At 38.6% G+C, this 18,890-nt stretch overlaps 1 protein-coding gene across 1 annotated transcript in view; it reads left to right on the top strand.

The window, feature by feature from the left end:
* The first annotated feature begins 424 nt into the window (after window positions 1-424).
* Window positions 425-18,890, top strand: part of LOC135468159 (ALX homeobox protein 1-like) — a 29,710-nt gene continuing 11,244 nt past the window's right edge. The window contains exons 1-2 of the mRNA XM_064746246.1: window positions 425-863; window positions 1,724-2,133. Of these exons, the coding sequence (XP_064602316.1) occupies window positions 551-863; window positions 1,724-2,133 (723 nt within the window). The 5' untranslated portion in view covers window positions 425-550. The remainder of the gene's footprint in view (window positions 864-1,723; window positions 2,134-18,890) is intronic.

Here is an 18,890-nt window from a genome sequence, read left to right on the forward strand (position 1 = left end):
ATAGGAGATTTTGTTTATGGAGTTTCTTCGATAGTATTTCTAAGTTTAAACTAAAAACCGTTTAAACTTTTAAAAAATGTTGGTAATTATATATATGTATATGTACATGATTGATGTATAAGCCAAAGACCTATATATATCTAGGCTTACATAGTATGTATGAAAACTGTCAATCAGCCGTCACTCAGCACAAAAAATAATCCCAGGCTCAGATTGGCTCAGAATGTGTTGCTGTAACGGCATATTCCTACCTACCGGCCAATCATCTTTAAGCCTTGTTCGTCGTCCTCAGCCATTGGCTGTTAGTTGTATTACACACCAATGCTAGACGTTAGTATTCATCAAAATAGTGAACAGAGTAACTCGGTATTTTCGCTGTCAGTTTTATACAAAGGCAAGTGTAATATTTTCCACTTACGACTCCCTGTGCAAAGACCAAGCTCAATGAATTTGACAAGTTTTTTGTGAGGAAGTTCAGGAAAGGACAAGACATCTAGGTAGCCGTAAACACTAAGTTACGAATCTTCTTTGTTGATCAGACTAGAGGACTATGTCATCTGCCCTACCCCAGTTCATTAAGGCAGAAACCCATTTCCCTGTCTTCCTGCCAGGGCTCACCTCACGGGCCGATGACATTTCGGGGACTCGACCCCTCGGCCGTCAGTCTGTGAGCGTCTCGAGCATGCCCGAGGCCCCGGGCGAGGTGTATCTTGGGAGCGGCCTTAGCCCGATCAGTGAGCCTAGCATCGCCCACAGTCCCCGACACAGAAGCAACAACTTATCTCCTCTTCCCAAGACATGTCATAATCAACACTCTATCGATGAGATTCTGGGCAAAAACAAGCATCAAAGTTTGAGCAAAGGTAGGTTTGTGCTGGTAGTTTGTATATTTTCTGGTTGTGGATGGGTGGTGGGAGACGGGTGGTGGGGGACGGGATCTCAGAAGCATCGTCTTATTTACCTCGCTTTCCGACAAAACAGCGCCTCTGGCGAACCAGTAACTGTTCACACGTGCTACACATATACATCTACCACGATGCTCTGTGACAGTACACACGTCTGGGCTCCAAAACACCATTCAATAAACGGCACAAGCAAAAAGCGTTCAAATACTAAGAGTAAGGATTCGCTCTAGGTGTTGACTTTGGTTCAGGAACTAGCTCCAGACCAGAAGAAAATAAAAAGAAGTTATTAAGATGTTAATCTCGTTGATGATATTGGACACTCGGCATCTGTGTACCCATGATAAAATCTCGCAGTGTGGATGTTACGTCATTTATTGCCCTTCTCCTGAGATGTTCATTTCTTACCACGTCACCCTATGAATTCCTGGTGTCTACTGTGCCCGTTAGGAGCAGGTAACCCCTCGGAATCAGATAGGGCGAGTTAGAGGCAGTAGATAACACTCGGCAATTTCCCTTACCAAATTCTGCCAACATATCCAACGCCAGCAGACACTGCGCTTGACGCAAACATGCCGACAGAACTTCAAACCAACCATCTTTCATCAGTTCTCATTAACCTACCGTTAGTTGTCAAGATGAATGGATCTGTCGTTGTATTGGACCATTAACAAGTTTCTATACTGACCTGAACATATCGTAAGCACGACAATAATTGTTCTCATATCTCGATCTGTTTCCAACAGTTTTCACACAGCGCGGGTATGATGGGTTTCACGTGTCCATTACATACTAAACGTTATCCTTATGTTTTGTTGCAGGCAGCATGGGTGACAGGAAGGGGGGGAGTTGGGAGTCGGTACGCCTCATGTCCCCCGTTAGTGAGCCGTGGGAAGGGGAAGATGGAGAGGATAGCTCACCGGTACACGGGCCTGTATCCCCCGGGACAGGGAGGCACTCCCCGGCGAATAGCGATTCTCTGTCACCTGTCTCCTTGCACCAAGGGGACGACAGCAAAGACGAGGAACTGTCGGAGAAAGCTCAGTCCCTGGACGGGGACAAATCGGACGACAGTTCTGATGCCAAGAAAAAGAAGCGTCGGAATCGGACAACTTTTACCAGTTATCAGTTGGAGGAGATGGAGAAGGTGTTTCAGAGGACGCACTACCCTGACGTCTACGCTCGTGAGCAGCTGGCCCTACGGTGCGACCTCACTGAGGCACGGGTACAGGTAAGTCCTCTATACCCACACCGATCTGTGACACAGCTAGCGTATATGAACTCACTAATTACAGACGCCTGTCAGGTACGGCGCAGGGAGAAACTCATGCGGACTCCGCCGTCACCTAATGAAACCAAACTGGCTCTACATATGCTACTAATAAATGAGTAAATGAACTATTAACGACTGTACATGAGAATTCCAAAACTTCAGGTGTATGGACTCTGTATGGTCTACAAAGAACTAAAGCGTCCAAGTCCTTGCAAACATCATGATAGGATTGTGTTGCAGTAATTAAAACCATATCATTATTTTATTATTACCTTTAACCAGCAGTTAAGTACTGTATGAAATTTATTAGTGACAAAGTTGTACAACACTATTACTGACCTATGAAAGCACGTCAAGTTTCTATAACCTCTATAAACACAGCGATATCGCTGATCGTGTACACAATAAATTGAAGGCTTTCTTAATATACTGTGCCAGAATTATTTTAGCCGGATCATAACTGAGGTAATATTCACCAACTATGTTAGCACTAAAGACGAAAAAACTTCATAATATTAATGGTTTGTGATCCAGATTCACGCCCATAAATCTATTTACAGGTGAAATATTACTATACACGTGCAGATGTTCATGTAAAGTACAAATGTCACAAATGGAAAACTGCTCAGATTGAAAGTGTGTACATGGAATGCGTATATATATAGTCTATTACTAGATTTTGTGAATATGATATAAAGGGAAATTGCGAAAACAGTATTTAAATAAAACGTAAAGTTTTACACCCATTTATAGATTATATAAATGCCACATTATGGGAATTGTGGAATAAATATGTGTAAGTTTCTAATTTATGAACGTAAAAATATATTCTTGTGTACAGCTTCAAAGGCAAATCATATAAATCAATAATTGCCTTCTTATCGCATATGTAAAAAGTTACAAAAAGAGGAAGTGGCGATGAGTTATTGATTATGGTTGTAATGTAAGACTCAAGCATGCGAAGAAACAGAAACCGCCACAGAACTAAGCAAGAAAGTATATACAGTAAGAAATGAGGACGTATAGTCATGTAAAGCGTGTTCAACATTGTTCAATGAAGACGGAAAGACGGAGGGATGTTCGCGTGAAAATTGATAGCCCGTATTCAAATCATGTACCACGATAGTTAGTAGTCGTTGATAAAAAACAAACAGTTGCACGTCGATTATAACTGATGTTTATACTCCACCGTTGAGATGGTATTTAACATTATGTATATATAGCGCCTATACCAGCCGGTTTAGCTGAATCCGATACACTGCGGAGTAGAGCACCACGGAATCTTGGATCGTACATATTAACTTACAAAGGAATTATACTCATTGTAAAATTTATTAAACGTATTAAAATGTGTATGATAGAATGTCCTTTCTATGCCATGGTTTTTAACCTATTCCGCTTTCTATTTTTACTGCCAACCTAATACGACTAAATAGCTGTAATAAAATTGAACAATTTATTGGACAAAGAAAAAAAAACCTAAAGAAGAGATATCTGGTACAATAAAAGAAATTCTCTAATTGAGCTGCACACATGTAAGTGAAATAGATGTCTGTGAATCTATTGTAATAGTTGTCTCGGATCACTTCCAGGTTAAACGATTTCCTTGAAATATAGTGCCGGAATAGTTTGATGCTAGAACTATTAATATACCTTGATTTTGTTTAGTCTCCGTTTCATTCCCAAATCAAATACAAAAGCATGGAATTTTCCAGAGTACCCTGAATATATAAGGACAGAACTGTAAATTGTACAGCTGATCTATTTTTCTGGTTTTGTGTATTGAGTATAATTAATAGCTTGACTAGCCTATAAATTTATAGTCTAGTGTATACTTTGCTACACCATATAGTATGATCACTGTATTTTGTACAGACAAGATTTCCCAGTTTTTTTGCATTTACCAGTTTGTAAAGACCAAAACCAAATAACTGAATGGGTAGGGAGTCCATCACATAACACTTCTCATGATTTAAACCATCCAGTCTGAACGAAAGAATATGTACTCTATGTTACCATGTTTTATATGTAATTTCCATTGTAGAAAGATAACGTGTTCGGGAATAGCCAATTATATCTATACACCAATTTTACAGAAATTATTATACAGAAAATATTACATCATGTCAATTATAAAAAGTCGTTTATTTTTTTGCGACGTGGAGTCCATTTCGACAGTTCTCAATGTATGTATAGAGCCTCGACAGTATATTTCATGCAGACCAATCTTGTGTTCATGGTATTGTCGAGTGCACTGTCTATGCCTGATTGTTTCATTCTTCTATAAAACATTTACCTTAATTGCACGCACTTAGATTTACTCATGCTTGTATCTGATGAGCGTTACTCTCTTTGGTGTAGATAACACAGAAAATTCGTCCTTCTACTGTTGTCAAACGACCATGCGTGTGAGATACCAATGAACATCTTCTTATGGAAGTTGTGTTTTTGGGATTCTCATACATATATACTGCCTGGATTGATCGAAATTTATTTAGTTAGTGCTAGAGAATCGCAATTATATATCCGGTCAGTGAATTAGAAGCTAAATGCAGTATATATATATATATGTTCACAGACAGGCACAACATATATACACACATATTTAGAGTGAATACACCTGGTTCCAAAATGTGTTATTTTTTAACAATATTACTTTCATATTCGTCAGGCTGATTTATTTAATTAATTAGTATGGTAAAATAGTGCTAAGGAATCGCAATTATATAGTCCATCAGTGAACTAAAAGTTGAATGCGATATACTAGTACATGTATGTTCACAGACAGGCACAATATACACGGCGCATCTTTTGATTGAAGCATCTGGTTCCAAAATGTGTTATTTTTTTTAGCAATATTACTTTCATATTCGTCGGGCTCATTCATTCCATTATAAATAACATAAGTACTAACGATTTATAAATTTGTATAATTAAGGAATAGGTATTTAAGAAGACAAAAAAACACGGCTGAATAGTTTGCAAAATAGGGCAAATCTCTTTATGGATTGTGCAAGATAAAATTGGCATTAAAATTCTCTTTTATAACTCTTTATAACTAATGTTTTTGCGCAGTCAGACACTTTGTGTTTTCTAGACTTCATGTTAACTACAGAAACGAACTTTCAAAACTTTATATGAACTATAATTGAGGACATTTGTGTTAATAAAGCTGCATTTTTGAATACTAGGTCATCAAATGTTCGTACATATATTTTATCAAATTTGGTATTTTAACTAACTTTTGGTAGCAGATTTTTCTTTACAACTGACAGCTTTTAATCTGTGTGAAGACAATTTTTGTTTAACTTTCTGAGTTAATCTGATAAACAATATACTCGTCTTACATGGATTCGTTAAAATGAGTTTTCAACATTTCCTTAAAGTTAATTTTGCCTTATAAATGATTTTTTAATTTCCAATGTACCTGATACGACAATACGATATAAGCGTCAAAGGGTTAGGCTCAAATCTTAGTGCGCAAAAACATCTGACTGCGTTGTACCCAAACGTTGCAGTTCTCTTTTCTGTGTGTTCTTAAGTTGCACAAACAAAATCTGTCAGTTTCCCTTATATCTCAGATGTAGGGAATTACTTATCGTCACCAGCATCCACAACAAACTAATGATCACTTTGCTCACGCTTATGTTTTTGATAATTGTTTCTCCAAAATGAGTTTTGACAACAGTCAAATATTATTATTTCGACATGTCGTAATTCAATTTCTTATTAAATATTCATGTTTTTTTTCGACCAAAAGTCAAAGAAAGAAAAGCTGTTGATCAAGTACGACGAAGTGATTATGCTATTAATTTTACCCAGAATTTACAGTGGATGTTTTGCATCCAAGATTTCGGCGCAATTTTTATCTCATACGATGACTGTATTTTCATTCTGTTTTCTAACTGCTAACTGAATCTCAAACACCTTCCACCATTTTCCTTAACACCATATATACATCTTTACACATAGGCCCAATACCCTCACATAGGAGCTGTCGGGACCTGTCGTATACCGCGTCAGCCAGTTGTCTCTGTATGTGTTGATGAAGTGATCAGTGTGAGTGAGTGTGACAGCCGTTCTTATCACTCCCTCTATACTGAACTTTATAATTTTACAATTTGTGCCTGAACTTCCTCCCTGGTCTGTCTAACAGGAAGCTGGTTGGGTCTATAGTGCCGGGCTGGCTGCGGGGAGCCGTCGGCGGCCGTGTTGTGATAACTAAAACCTACACACCAGAATGCCCATGTATCGTTTTCTGGCCATTTTCACGCGAGGCAAGTGTTGATTTTCCAAATAAAATCTATAATTGGAAACATCTGACGGAGGTTGTTTAGCAATTTGAAACTCTCGCTGAAAAGAAAACTGTTTTCAGAAAACATAAGGATGAGAATGGCGTGGAGATACTCTCAATTTAGGCGTAGAAGTAGCAGTAAAATCATCTTTCGTTTACACAATGCGTCATTCTCTTGGCATAAAGACTGTCCAATAAGTTTGACGAGTTGTCAGATGGACGTCCTGTACACCGTCCATTTGTTTATGGATTTGACGAGGTATAGCACTGAGCATTTTGCTCGTGTGTTTGTTTGGTAAAGCTTATCAGCATCTTGAAAAACAGGTTTGAATGAAAGAGTTGACGAGATGTAGTTAACATTGACAGTTGGGGAGACGAGGGCTGTCAGTCAAACCGTCCGCACTGCTGTATACGCACGCGCGATTTGATTTCAACACTTAATGAGCCCTTAACATAATTACCCACTCCACATCTCGAGTTTTAGAAACATTCAACAAGACAGCTCTGAGAGTTGGGTGCTTCAACCCGCCCGGGGGGATGGGGTAGGGATAGATCTGCTGTTGCTGTTATAACTTTGTCATCAGCAATGGCATGTTCTAATATACTGTTCATGTCCGCCATTACTGACGAGAAGTGGAAAACGTTCTCATCTGATAAGATGCCTGTATAAAGAGCCGTCTGAAAACTATTGCTATGACGAAAAAAGTGTCTTAATGAAATGTTCTTTTAGGTCGCTGATAAATTCTCAAAACATTCGCTAACCTTGTTACAGTTGCTTCACCGCTTTACACGAGGTCTTTGACCTGGTATTTCTTAGTTGTATGTATTCATTGTTTTCACGGAGGCCACGTAACAGGGCATGGCTTGGAGTATCTGACTCTATGTACGTCGGGGAGGCTCGTCAGGGTCTGGGCGAGGGACACATGGGAGCCAGCTTCACCCACCAACTTCCCTCTTTCCGGACCACCATCGGCTCGATGGACATATGCTATATTATCAATGTCCTTTGTTTGTTTGCTTCTCGGTTTTGCGCCGTGTTCCAGTCATAATCCTCTCTGTCCGCCTGGTGTTCCCCTCTGGCTGTTACATCACCTACTCACTCTCACTGTTTTCCCTTAGACTCACAGTTATATCATCAATACAACACATGTGACTGACCGCTATCTGTCACTGCCTGTATGGTGCAGTCCGATGCATACCTAACAGGCAGACGGGATCTCATGTTCCTCAGCCAGCACCAGATTGTGCAAACGGACGACCAGTGAAGAAGTAGCATGCTGACCGTGAAGAATCGTGACGAAGCACCAGACATGAAGTAGTTTTCAATTTCTCAGAAGCATTATTGAAGTACAACTTTCATGTTTCGTCATGTCGCCATATAATTGAAAAGTTGTTAAGTACAACGTAAAACCCCAAGCATTCATTCTTTCATATTGTATCTACCCTATTTTCTTTGTATTCTATATTCTTCCTTTTAGAGTTGTTCTTAGATATTGCTTTTAAACTTAAATAGCACCATTTAGTTAGTGACCACCACTTTTCTTGTTTAAACGTGTTTATTTTCCTTCTTACACAGTAAGCCAAAGGCTTATAGCGTGTAACATTCATTGATACATCATTTCTTTCTTGAGAGACAAAATATATTTTGTCATTATTTTAAAACTATTGGACAGAAAGATAAGTAAATAATAATTATTTACAGAATAATAAATAAGTAAATATAAATATATAATTCAGAAGGACTCTTCAGCATTTACAGTTTGAAATCTGTTATTTATGTAGATCGTCTCCCCAAACTGTTAAATAGAGTATGTAAGTGTCAAGTATGACATTCGCATACCACTCGTATGGATCTTCGAAGGGGCGTTGGAAGTGGTTAATCGCAAGAAGGTTGAATATTTTTCTTTCCTTTCACGCTAAGACCACCTTTGGACCACCGACTTGGATCTGCCGAGTTTGTACGAGCATGGGTGTCTTTGACTTGTTGTGTTAATATTAAATACTCCCTTTGATTGTCAAAAATGGCTCCTAACGGGATGTGTCTAGATACAAATTTGAATGAGTTGAAAAGCTGTCGTTAAAATGCCTTAAATGTTAGTCTCTGTTAAGGCCACCTCTGGAAGGGAGAGACGCGCCTTTGGTACAATGAGGCGTGACCTGTTTCTCAATGGGAAAGATGGAATACACTTCCCTCGCCAAGGGTTCTGAGAACGCGAGACAAATTCCTGACGGGACAAGCATTACTGATTTATTCTCACAATGGTCTGTTGGAAAAGAATTCCTCCAAAGCCTCAAACTGGATCGCTGATCGAGAGCTCTTTATTCTTCCACTCTCCGCCATTAACATAAACGTTCACGGTGACCACCATTGTAACAATTTCTTGCATTTTCTGGCATATCTACCAAAGGGTGGTTACCCACTGAAGAATGTCTCTCGTAATCGTGCTCATATAGAATCCTGTCCATTATAGTTGTTTAAATATCCTAACATGGCGCACATTAGTCATGATATCTGCGCCTAGGCCACCGAATTAGTTGAAACACAATGATAAGATATGAACAAAAAAAATAACACTTTAGCGTGCTATTTTTTTTAATATTCAATTTGTCAACATCAGTTTACAAGTGGAAAAAGAACAACTGGACCGACACTTCTTCTACACCTGCATATGTGATCATGTAGCCAAGGTCATTTGTTTTAACTTCTTAGTTAAGTATAGTATGGGTATAGCACACACAAAAAACAAAAGAGCCCAGTCTGAACGTCCTCGTGCAATCCAGCTGTGAAAGGAAATTCCACAGTTACGAGGTTAATTGTCTGGAGACTGAGAATACCACTGATACATTCTCATATTTGCGAATATATCACAAAGAGTTTTGGTTATCTGTCTATGGCGAATTTGAATTCTTATATCTACCAATTATAAATGTTTCCTTTTTATATGTGAGACATTCTCGGCGAATTTCCTCAAGGTTTTACAGTACACATACGTGTATTTGTAATCTCAGTTTTAACCCTGATCGTGTGGTCGTCCATCTGTACTGTTGTTCACAATCCACAGGCTAGTGCAGGGGCACCAATCATTTAAATCCTGACTTAAGACCTGTTTGGTGAAAACTATATCAGATGTGGGTTTATGCAAGGTGAACTGTCCATTGTGCTATTATAGTTTTAGTTTTACAGAGTTATTTTCTGTGGTGTATGTCACGTTCTGAATGACCTAACCAACAAACAAGCGCCGGTGTTCAACGCTTTATGGCGCCAAAACATTTTAGCCGCGTTGCTTTAAGTTACGGTAGATCATTCGGCAAACTGGAGTCCATTAAAGCTTTTTGTTGTCATAGGAACACGTGGAATAGGTAATGACAAAGTGTCAGGGGTGTCGCGACTGCTTAACTCCCTAAGACAAACCAGCCGGGTTAAACTAGAGGGGAAATTTGCCTCCAGAATCTACAGCTTCAACATGTGTTGCAAGCATGGCGGCCTTGGATTTGGCGAGAAACTGGATGGTTTGCGTTTGATTGGGCAGTTCCCACGAGTCACCACTAGCTCAGGTATCATTTTGATCATGATTTTTGTTACTTAATAATATTTTCCTTACCATCAATATAGGTGCAGGACAGAAATCGCCCACAGCATTTACATATAGTTGACTTTGCTGCCAGGAGGCCGGGTTCCCTCCCCTGTTTTTCAACTTTCTACCAGACTCTGTGTCTCCCTTTTAGGCTGTACAATGCCGCAGGCTGCGCAACTGTTCGCCAAAAATAATCGCTAAAACAATAGAGCTGGTTAGATTGATATCTTATTACAGTATCTTATATGTTAGCAGATTGATAAAGGAAACAAATGGGACGTTTAGGGCCGCCATCCGTCTGTGAGGGCAGAGTTTAGGGCTGGTTCGGTGAGAGATGGAAGTCATGTCCTCGCGGCAGTGCTAGGGCTGCAGGGGTGGGAAGACAACGGCACCCCTCGGGCCATCTTCTCTTTCATGCTGGATAGAGTTGCTTGCATACTGATAATCGCCTGGGTTGTGATCGGAAGGGGGTCATCTTGCCGTGTTTACTCGAGGTGTTGTGGCAAACCTACCATAGTGTTTGTGTTCAGACATAATCTCTGGTGTCCAGCGGAATCGTCTGAGGTGTCAGCTTTCTCACCCGCTTTGTCCCCCATGGCGGATTCAGATCGAGGCGGATACAAGACAAACCACACCCTCGTGGTCTAAGAACATCGGCGACACATAACTGCTCTGTAAGAGCTCTAGTTACATAGTTTTCATACATAACCGATGATGCATGTACAATCACCCAACCCCTACATGGACTATTATTTGCGAAACTTGCCCAATTAGGTATATTAGGTCAAATAACGATGAAAGAAAGTGCAGCTTACATACATATAGCTTCAAACACACCTATAGCATCAGGTACTTCTTTTGGCGAAGCTTTATTGTAAACACTGCTGTTGGCGAAGTGCTTATTTTGTCTCTTAATCAATATATCCATATTGACCCTTGTTTCCACGTGGACAATCTCCTGGGGGCATCCACAGTTGAAGTGGGCATAGGTGTTTTGCTGGAGTACACCCCGCCCGAAGCCAAAAAGATCACCTGACCTGTATTCTGGGTCAGTTTTGGCAATAAAGAGAGAAATGAAAAGTTTAGCACGTGATATTAAAAAAAATCAATGTTGGTTTCTTATGAAGACAAAACTCTATTTCCATAACATTAAATCAAATAATTGCTTGTTGGTGGCAATAATCATTTTCTTATACCCCCATCTAAATCAAACTCTCGGCCGAACAATCGTCTTTCTAAACACGTTGTACAACCATCATCAGACTCCACAATGTAACATTTGCTGATGCAAATTCAAATGTTATATGAATATTTGTTAAACATTTTCATGCAGATTGAAATTATCACATTTTACACAGGATCTACAACAAGTCAAATGACGCAAGGTGAGATGTGTATGCGTCAAATGCATATATCCTTTGGTGTATTACTAAATAATAAACAAAGACATGATCTTCGTCACAATAATCAGTGTAACTAGATAAGCCTGGTTTTTTTTTAGGTGTAGTTACATACAGTTTAAAACAAAATATTTATAGACTGGGTTAAAACATGCCTTAAATATCTCCAAAAAATCGGCAGATGTATATATTTAGATATAGTTTTCTCTGGTACTTCCGATAAATGTTATTTCGTTCTTTGCTTTCTCTTTCAGTGAATAACTTGTGAGAGTCATATTTAGCAGTGTAATTACCCAGAGAAAATGTTCACACACAGACACCATGGACACTTTCTAAACACACTCCACATTTCTACTATTTCTTATTGCTCTTGTATATATAGGTATAGGGACAATTTCTTATATTAATTGGAAATTCTCCATCTTTAGTGCTTCCCTCACACTGCTATATTCACCATTAGCCATTATTAGTTATTTTCTGACTACTCAGATGACAGAAACCTCTCCTTTTTAAAGTGTTCATCATGAATTACATTGGTCATGCTCTCAGGTCATGATATCATCGTCGATTTTTATTAGTGCTCTCAGGCCCAACCATTAATTTTTGTATAAAGAATATAAACATGGCGGATCTAAATACTCATTATCATTATTATAAACGCTCTTTGACTAACCACGTACGTCATGGGAACAGTTCGCTCGTACTTACGAATTCATCACCATTGCCATTTAGTGATTGTTGTTTGATTAACCAGATGACATGAACACCTGAAATCTAATGTGCATCATTACTACCGTTTACTAGGTGCTCTATGGCTAAGCAGGTCACTACAACACTTTTATCTAATCGCTCATCATCACTTCTTCGTTTCTCCCTGTCTAGCCAAGATATGTGAGTAACTTACATATAAGTGCTAATCATCATCGCCACCACTTGTCAGCTGCTCGTGTTAAGGACGTGCGAACTAATCATGCGAAGAGTTCATCGCCATTACAACTGATTAACCAGTATATACGAACACCTTGTATTGATGTGTTCATTACCATTTATAAATTCACGCTCTCTATCTTACCAGATCATGTAAACATCTGGTATCTAAGTGTTAATCATCATTATCCTACATTAGCTTTTTTCTGAATAACCATTTTCCTGCAGGCCATGTGTTCACCAGTGACTGACGACGACTCGCTGGGGCGTCTTGCTGCGCCTTCTTTTGTTCTAACTCCTCCGCCAAATCCCGACCGTCCTGAGCCGAAATGCCGTTATACAAGACCACGGACCAGCCACGTATAAACAATAGTAAAACTGATACGAAGCTCTGTTTAGTTTGGACGCCGGCAAACAACTATAATGAAAACCAACCGTTCCCTACTACATAATTTTCTGCCCGTCGAGAGTTTTGAAAAACAATTTATTGCCTATTTACTGAATCCACACCAGCCCGGTTAAACATCTGTACTGTTGTGAAGGGCATGTTGTTGCCAGGGAAAAATGAATTGCTCAAAGTGACAAAAAACGATTTGAGTGAATGTGCTATAAACATTGAGAGTCCCTCAAATAGCACAATGTCTGACTTCCGAGTTCCTGTAGCCATATCAGTATTTCCTGGGTATACACGTTAGATCATACACTCACAGGGTGTTCACTGTACACACAAAAACTACAGGGTTCCACGATTGATTCTTCTGATGGTTAGCCAGCATTACTCAGTCGGATTTTGTGCAGAAATTAAATGCCATTTATTCTGTTGCGTTGTGGTTTGCTTCAGACATGCTGACCATTTTATTCTTGGTTATCTCCATCGTTTTTCAAGAAATTACAACATCTGCATTAAATTATCTTTAGGCGTATAAAAAATTTCTGTCATTATATTTTAGACTGCAGAATCATGTACAATGATATATTGCACTGGACGGACTGTTCAGATCGCAAGCTCTTGCAGTTTGGGGCGCATCAAAAAAAAAAAAAGAAAAAAAAAAACAAAAAAACACTGCCCTTAGAAACACAAAAGTTTAATCGCTGCTAACTGGATGTATAATACTGCTTATGACATAAATTTTGTTAAAACTACAGTTAATTCACATTCTACGAGAGCTATACACTGTATCATTTTAATACGTTTTGTGGGTTGTTAAAAGACTTGCAGTACCGGTATTCCTTAAATAATTGACAGGAACGGGCTTAATAGATTTTGAAGGTAAGGCGCTTGATGGATCACTCATCGCTCTCCAGGCAAGAGAAATTTTTTTGCAGTAAGATGAACCAAAAATGCTTGATTTAAACGTTTAACGGATTCAAGAAGATACTGGATTATGACGTCAAATGTTTAATGACGTTTATCGACATCTTTGTGATCTCTGAAAATTCTTGGGTGAATTTAATTGTAGAAAAAAGTACCGTTATCGTGACTATTAATTGTCCTGTAAAAGCTTGCCTGCTGGAAACTTGTAGTTTAGCCTTTATTGCAACAAAGCAAATTAAATTTTATTGTACCTATGGATTCAAAATGACTTTGTAACTTCCAGAGTAAATTCCGGTTTTATGTGTCAAACTTCAGTTCGGCCACGTGTCATGAGATAAAGCCTGTATTCACAACGGTCTGGAATGTTATTGTAAGGAGATATGAATAATGAAACCGGCCTCGGCAACACTATTCCGAAAAATGTCGGAGAAAAATACAGCGTGAGTCGTTGTTGTGGGACGTGAGCGAAGAGAAGGCTGTCAGGTGCGGATCACGTGTGAACAGGACTTCCGGGGAAGCACATTTCTCCACATCGGTCGGATGTGAAAAAATTCCGCAGTTTTTGAAGGTGTATGAAAAATGTCAGGTTATCCTGACCCGAGCGGGCGAGAGGAAAAGGTCTAAAACTGACCAAGGTCCACGCCAAGGAAAACTGCTTCACTCTCACTGTTTGGCGTACGTTATTACTCATCGGTGAAAGAAAAGCATTAGTGGATATAATAGTCAAAAAGCATTAAATGTTTGTTTATTTATTCATTTATTTGGTTGGTGTTTGATGCCATTCTTAAGAATTGTCCACTTATATACAGGTCTATAGGTGACATAAATCACTGACCTCACTAGGTATAACCTGACAAAGGAGAGACAGATGAATAAATCGATTACAGATCTAGGTGTTTGAATCTAAGATTATTGTTCTGTCTTACCATTCACAGGTAAAAGTAGACCATATTTGTACACTGTAAGGTTGTATATGTGGAGGATGTATAGTGGAGGTATAGAAAGGGCCAGGTGAGGGTGTGGTGGAAAGGTAGCCAAAGGTGTGTTTAGGTTGGTGGTAACGGGTTGAAAGGAAGGTGGTGAGGTGTAAAAGAACAGTTGACAACGATTGCCTTTCTCTTCGCGCCAGAAGGTCTCTGCGCGGTTTGTGGGGAACATCAACACCCCTCGTCCGGAGTATGTTCTCATCTGGCTGGGTAAATAAACCCAGGAAAAATTAGCTGAGCTCAGAGTACACGGGAAAAGCTGGTAATGCCGGCGATAAAGACGGTTAAATGGTGAAGGCAGTACATCAGTGCTAGAATCAGTAGCTTTGTGTATTTATTTGGGGACAGCGAGAACAATATGGTTCCTCGCGGGAGAGTTGTATGTTTTCAGAAGCCATCTTTGATCAGCTGAGCTGGACTGGAGATGGTAACACAAGAGGCGGCCATGGCGGCGTGTTTGGGCAGGTTGAAACTCAAGTCAAAACCTCATATATTTACATTTTCACGTGATCTCACGCAACTATTTAACAGCTGATTAATTTCACGTGGAAAAATAATAAGAATTATTTACATTGGGTGGTATTTCCAAAAGTGCACTTGAACAAACGACAAGCAATAGCTTCCGGTTTATGACCTCTTTGCAATGATATGAGAACCATTTTCTTGAAGCCCGTAGAGAAAAGTGCAGTGGATTGTCTTATAATTTATAACGGCTGTGAAAACCGATGAGCTACTTTAATATTAACATTTAATAGAAAACGTGAAGACCGGTTACATGAAAACTATCAACACGGTATTTTCTAACGCGATAATTTTTTATTAGATCATATCCAGGTCGTCTTAATTTTCCACATTGGTTTCTAAACATATATTCCAAGGAAGGGTAAATATGTTTAAAAAAAGCTCTCCTACGAAACTGGTTTCCTTTCTGAACTTCCAAACTAAATAAATACAGTTATGTTGTTTGTAATTAAGGACAGCTCATCCAAACTCTGCATAGTTTCTTTCACTGTGTGTAGTACAAAGTTCATGTAGAAAGGTTATTACTTTAAGGTTCTTTGTTTTGCAAACTTAACTGACTTGCAGTTGAAAGAGATTATTTCAAGTTCTAAATGTGGATACAGTGTGTTTGCAACAATGTTTGCAATGACTGAAATTAGATTAGGTAGTTACCATTCATAAGGGTGGTTTTTATCTACTTTATCTACGTTCAAGAAAACGAATTACAATATGCAAATCTGGTTTACGTTGTTAGTAATTATGCAGTATTATAAGTAACTCAACTTTTGACAAATATAGGCCTACAGGATATTGGCTTAGTTATGATTGCAGTTTGTTTAATACAGTTTTTAAACGCAGCATTTACGCTCAAACCAAGTTTTCTCGGTGTCGCCAATATATGTGATTGTATTTTATGTAATGCATGGCGTTACATGTTTTACTTTGTTATGATATAATGAAAAATTGACAAAAGACCACATAAAGTATGATATACACTCAAAAATAAATGTGTTAATTTTAACAGAAAGTCTTTTGTCTGAGTGATGCTAGAATATATTTTGTTATTGCAGCAGATTGTTCTGTTAGATATAACACATATTCTATTAAGTCACCGTAAAGATTCTATTACACTAACAGGATATTGCGTTGAATATGACAGAACAGTATGTTATAAAATACAGAATGCATTCTGACATCAATCAGACAGCAGACTTTCTGTTAAAATTAACAGTTTAATGTTTTGGGTATAACAAAAGAGATTTATAGATAGACAAACTGCTAGCACAATCTTCTATCAGTTTGGTAAAAACGATTTATTTATTTTATTTGATTGGTGTTTTAAACCGTACTCAAGAATATTTCACTTATACGACGGCGGCCAGCATTATGGTGGGAGGAAACAGGACAGAGCCCGGGTTAAACCCACGCCCATCCCCAGGTTGCTGGCAGACCGGTAAAAATGAAGGCAATATAAAGCTAATTTATTGTGTACCATGCATTGCTTGCAAGATGTAACCCTCGCATATGATGTCGTCTAAGTGATCTGGAAGTGTGAAGCTATGTACACACGAGTATCAGGACAGCTAATACCGAGGACAACAGGAGACGGCGTTTTGGATTTTCATACTTTCACCCATAGTTAGCGGTTTTAGTTTTGTGAGATATAGATGTGGATGACTTTTGCCTAACCTGCATGTGAGTGCAAACACTGTTCGTTGTCTATTACATAATAGAGCCTTGCGATCATAAAGCGATCTTAGACTTAAGCCAAAAGCCAAAATTGTTCTTTCTTATGTAACAAGGTCAAAATATTGTCTGACAACGTAAATTCTGGTTAAGTTATAGTAAAACAAATTTCACGTAAACTAACAGAAAGGAACATATCAAGTTTAGTGACTGAAATTTTGACACAAGTCTAAGATCACTTCGTGATCCGTGGCCCATTTCTTCAGTTTGTTTGTGATAGTCACATATTGCTTGAAAGTATAAGTATTTCTAGGTACCTTCTGAGGGAGTTTAAAACGTATAGGAATTCCAATTTGAAATTGATTAAGAATTCGACGTTCCTATGATAATAAAACAGAGGGCGAGAACATGGAACAGAAAAATTTATATTAAACACAATGCTCTCATATATGAGTTGTGGATTCGTATCACAAAAGTCACGTCTAAACACTTGATCTATATTTCCTGAATACAGCCGTTTAAGTGAACTAACTAAACTGCCCTCAAAGCAGTAGATGTAGCAAATATCCTATAATTTCCCCGGGGTTCTGCAAATGTCCTACTCATTGTTACAGGTCTCCATCAGTTAAACATTGACGATTTCTGTTAACACCATAAATATAAAAGACTATACAGCATGCATGGGGAAGGCAACTTAGCAGACAATGTTTGGTAAATATGTATCGGTCTTGAATTGTAATAATCTTGCATATTGTAGAAGGCCTGTAGAACCATTACCATGTATTTATTTATTTATTTGATTGGTGTTTTATTTCGAATTGGTGTTTTTTATTCAAGAGTATTTCACTTATATGACGGCGGCAAGTAATATGGTGGGAGCAAACCAGGCTAGATAAAAGATTGGTGGAAATCTATCCTGCAACAAGGAGGCACATTACACGTACATGCACTCTGAGGACTCCTTTGTCGTCGTATGACTGAAAAAAAAAGTACGGCGTTAAACACAAAGCACTGATTCTAAAGTAAATGGCATCTAAGCGATAAATTTATTGTCATCATAGGAGGTGAAATTGAGTATAATTTTGTTTGACAGCTGCTGACGCTCCTGTAAGCTATAGCGTTTAGATAACAGTTCTATCCTCTTCCATCCCACGGCACCATCCGAGTAACACTAAGGCATAGAAACAAATTTTAAAACATTTTTAAATATTGATTGGTTTATCCGTTAACCAGTTTGAATTTATTCAGTCATTCTGAACAGTAAAATGAAAAGAAAAAGTAAAAGAGTCACATTTAAGACTTTAAAAGAGGAAGTTGTAGCATCCTTGCTTGGCGTTCAGCATTAAGGGGATAGTGCAACGACCGGTTGACCCGTATCAGTATAATTGCTTGGTGGGTCGAATTACTTGCCTTCGGTAGGTCGTCTAAGTGAAGCAGCACTAGATAAAAGAGCGGTGGAAATTCATCCTGCAACAAAGAGGAACATTACATGTGCATGCATTCTAAGGACTCCTTCGTCGCCATATGACTGAAAAATTGTTGAGTACGACGTTAAACACTAAGCACTCCCTCAAAGTAAATGACATCAAATCATGGAATTTATAGTCATCATAAGAGGTGAAAATGAGTATAATTTTGATTGACATCTGCTGACGCTCGAGTAAACTACAGCGTTTAGCTAACAGTTCTATGCTCTTCCATCCCACGGCAACATCCGAGTAAGAGTAAGGCATAGAAACAAACTGTTGAACACATTCTTAAATATTGATTGGTCTATCCCTTAACTAATTTGGATACATTCGGATACACGCAGTAGTAAAATTAAAAGAAAAATTCAGTTAATACTCTTAAATATATACGTATCTGTGAAAACAGTTCCATGTGAAAGCATATTACTAATCCTGCGAACATTGACCAATGTTTAAAAATGGGCAAAACGTTTAAAAATAGGCAAAACGTTTAAAAATAGGCAAAGCGACCGACAAAGAAACCGGGATTTGGTGTTACAGTATAAAAGAGCCGCTGATCGTA

The sequence above is a fragment of the Liolophura sinensis genome, chromosome 6, assembly GCF_032854445.1.
Source record: "Liolophura sinensis isolate JHLJ2023 chromosome 6, CUHK_Ljap_v2, whole genome shotgun sequence".
NCBI classification, from domain to species: Eukaryota; Metazoa; Mollusca; class Polyplacophora; order Chitonida; family Chitonidae; genus Liolophura; species Liolophura sinensis.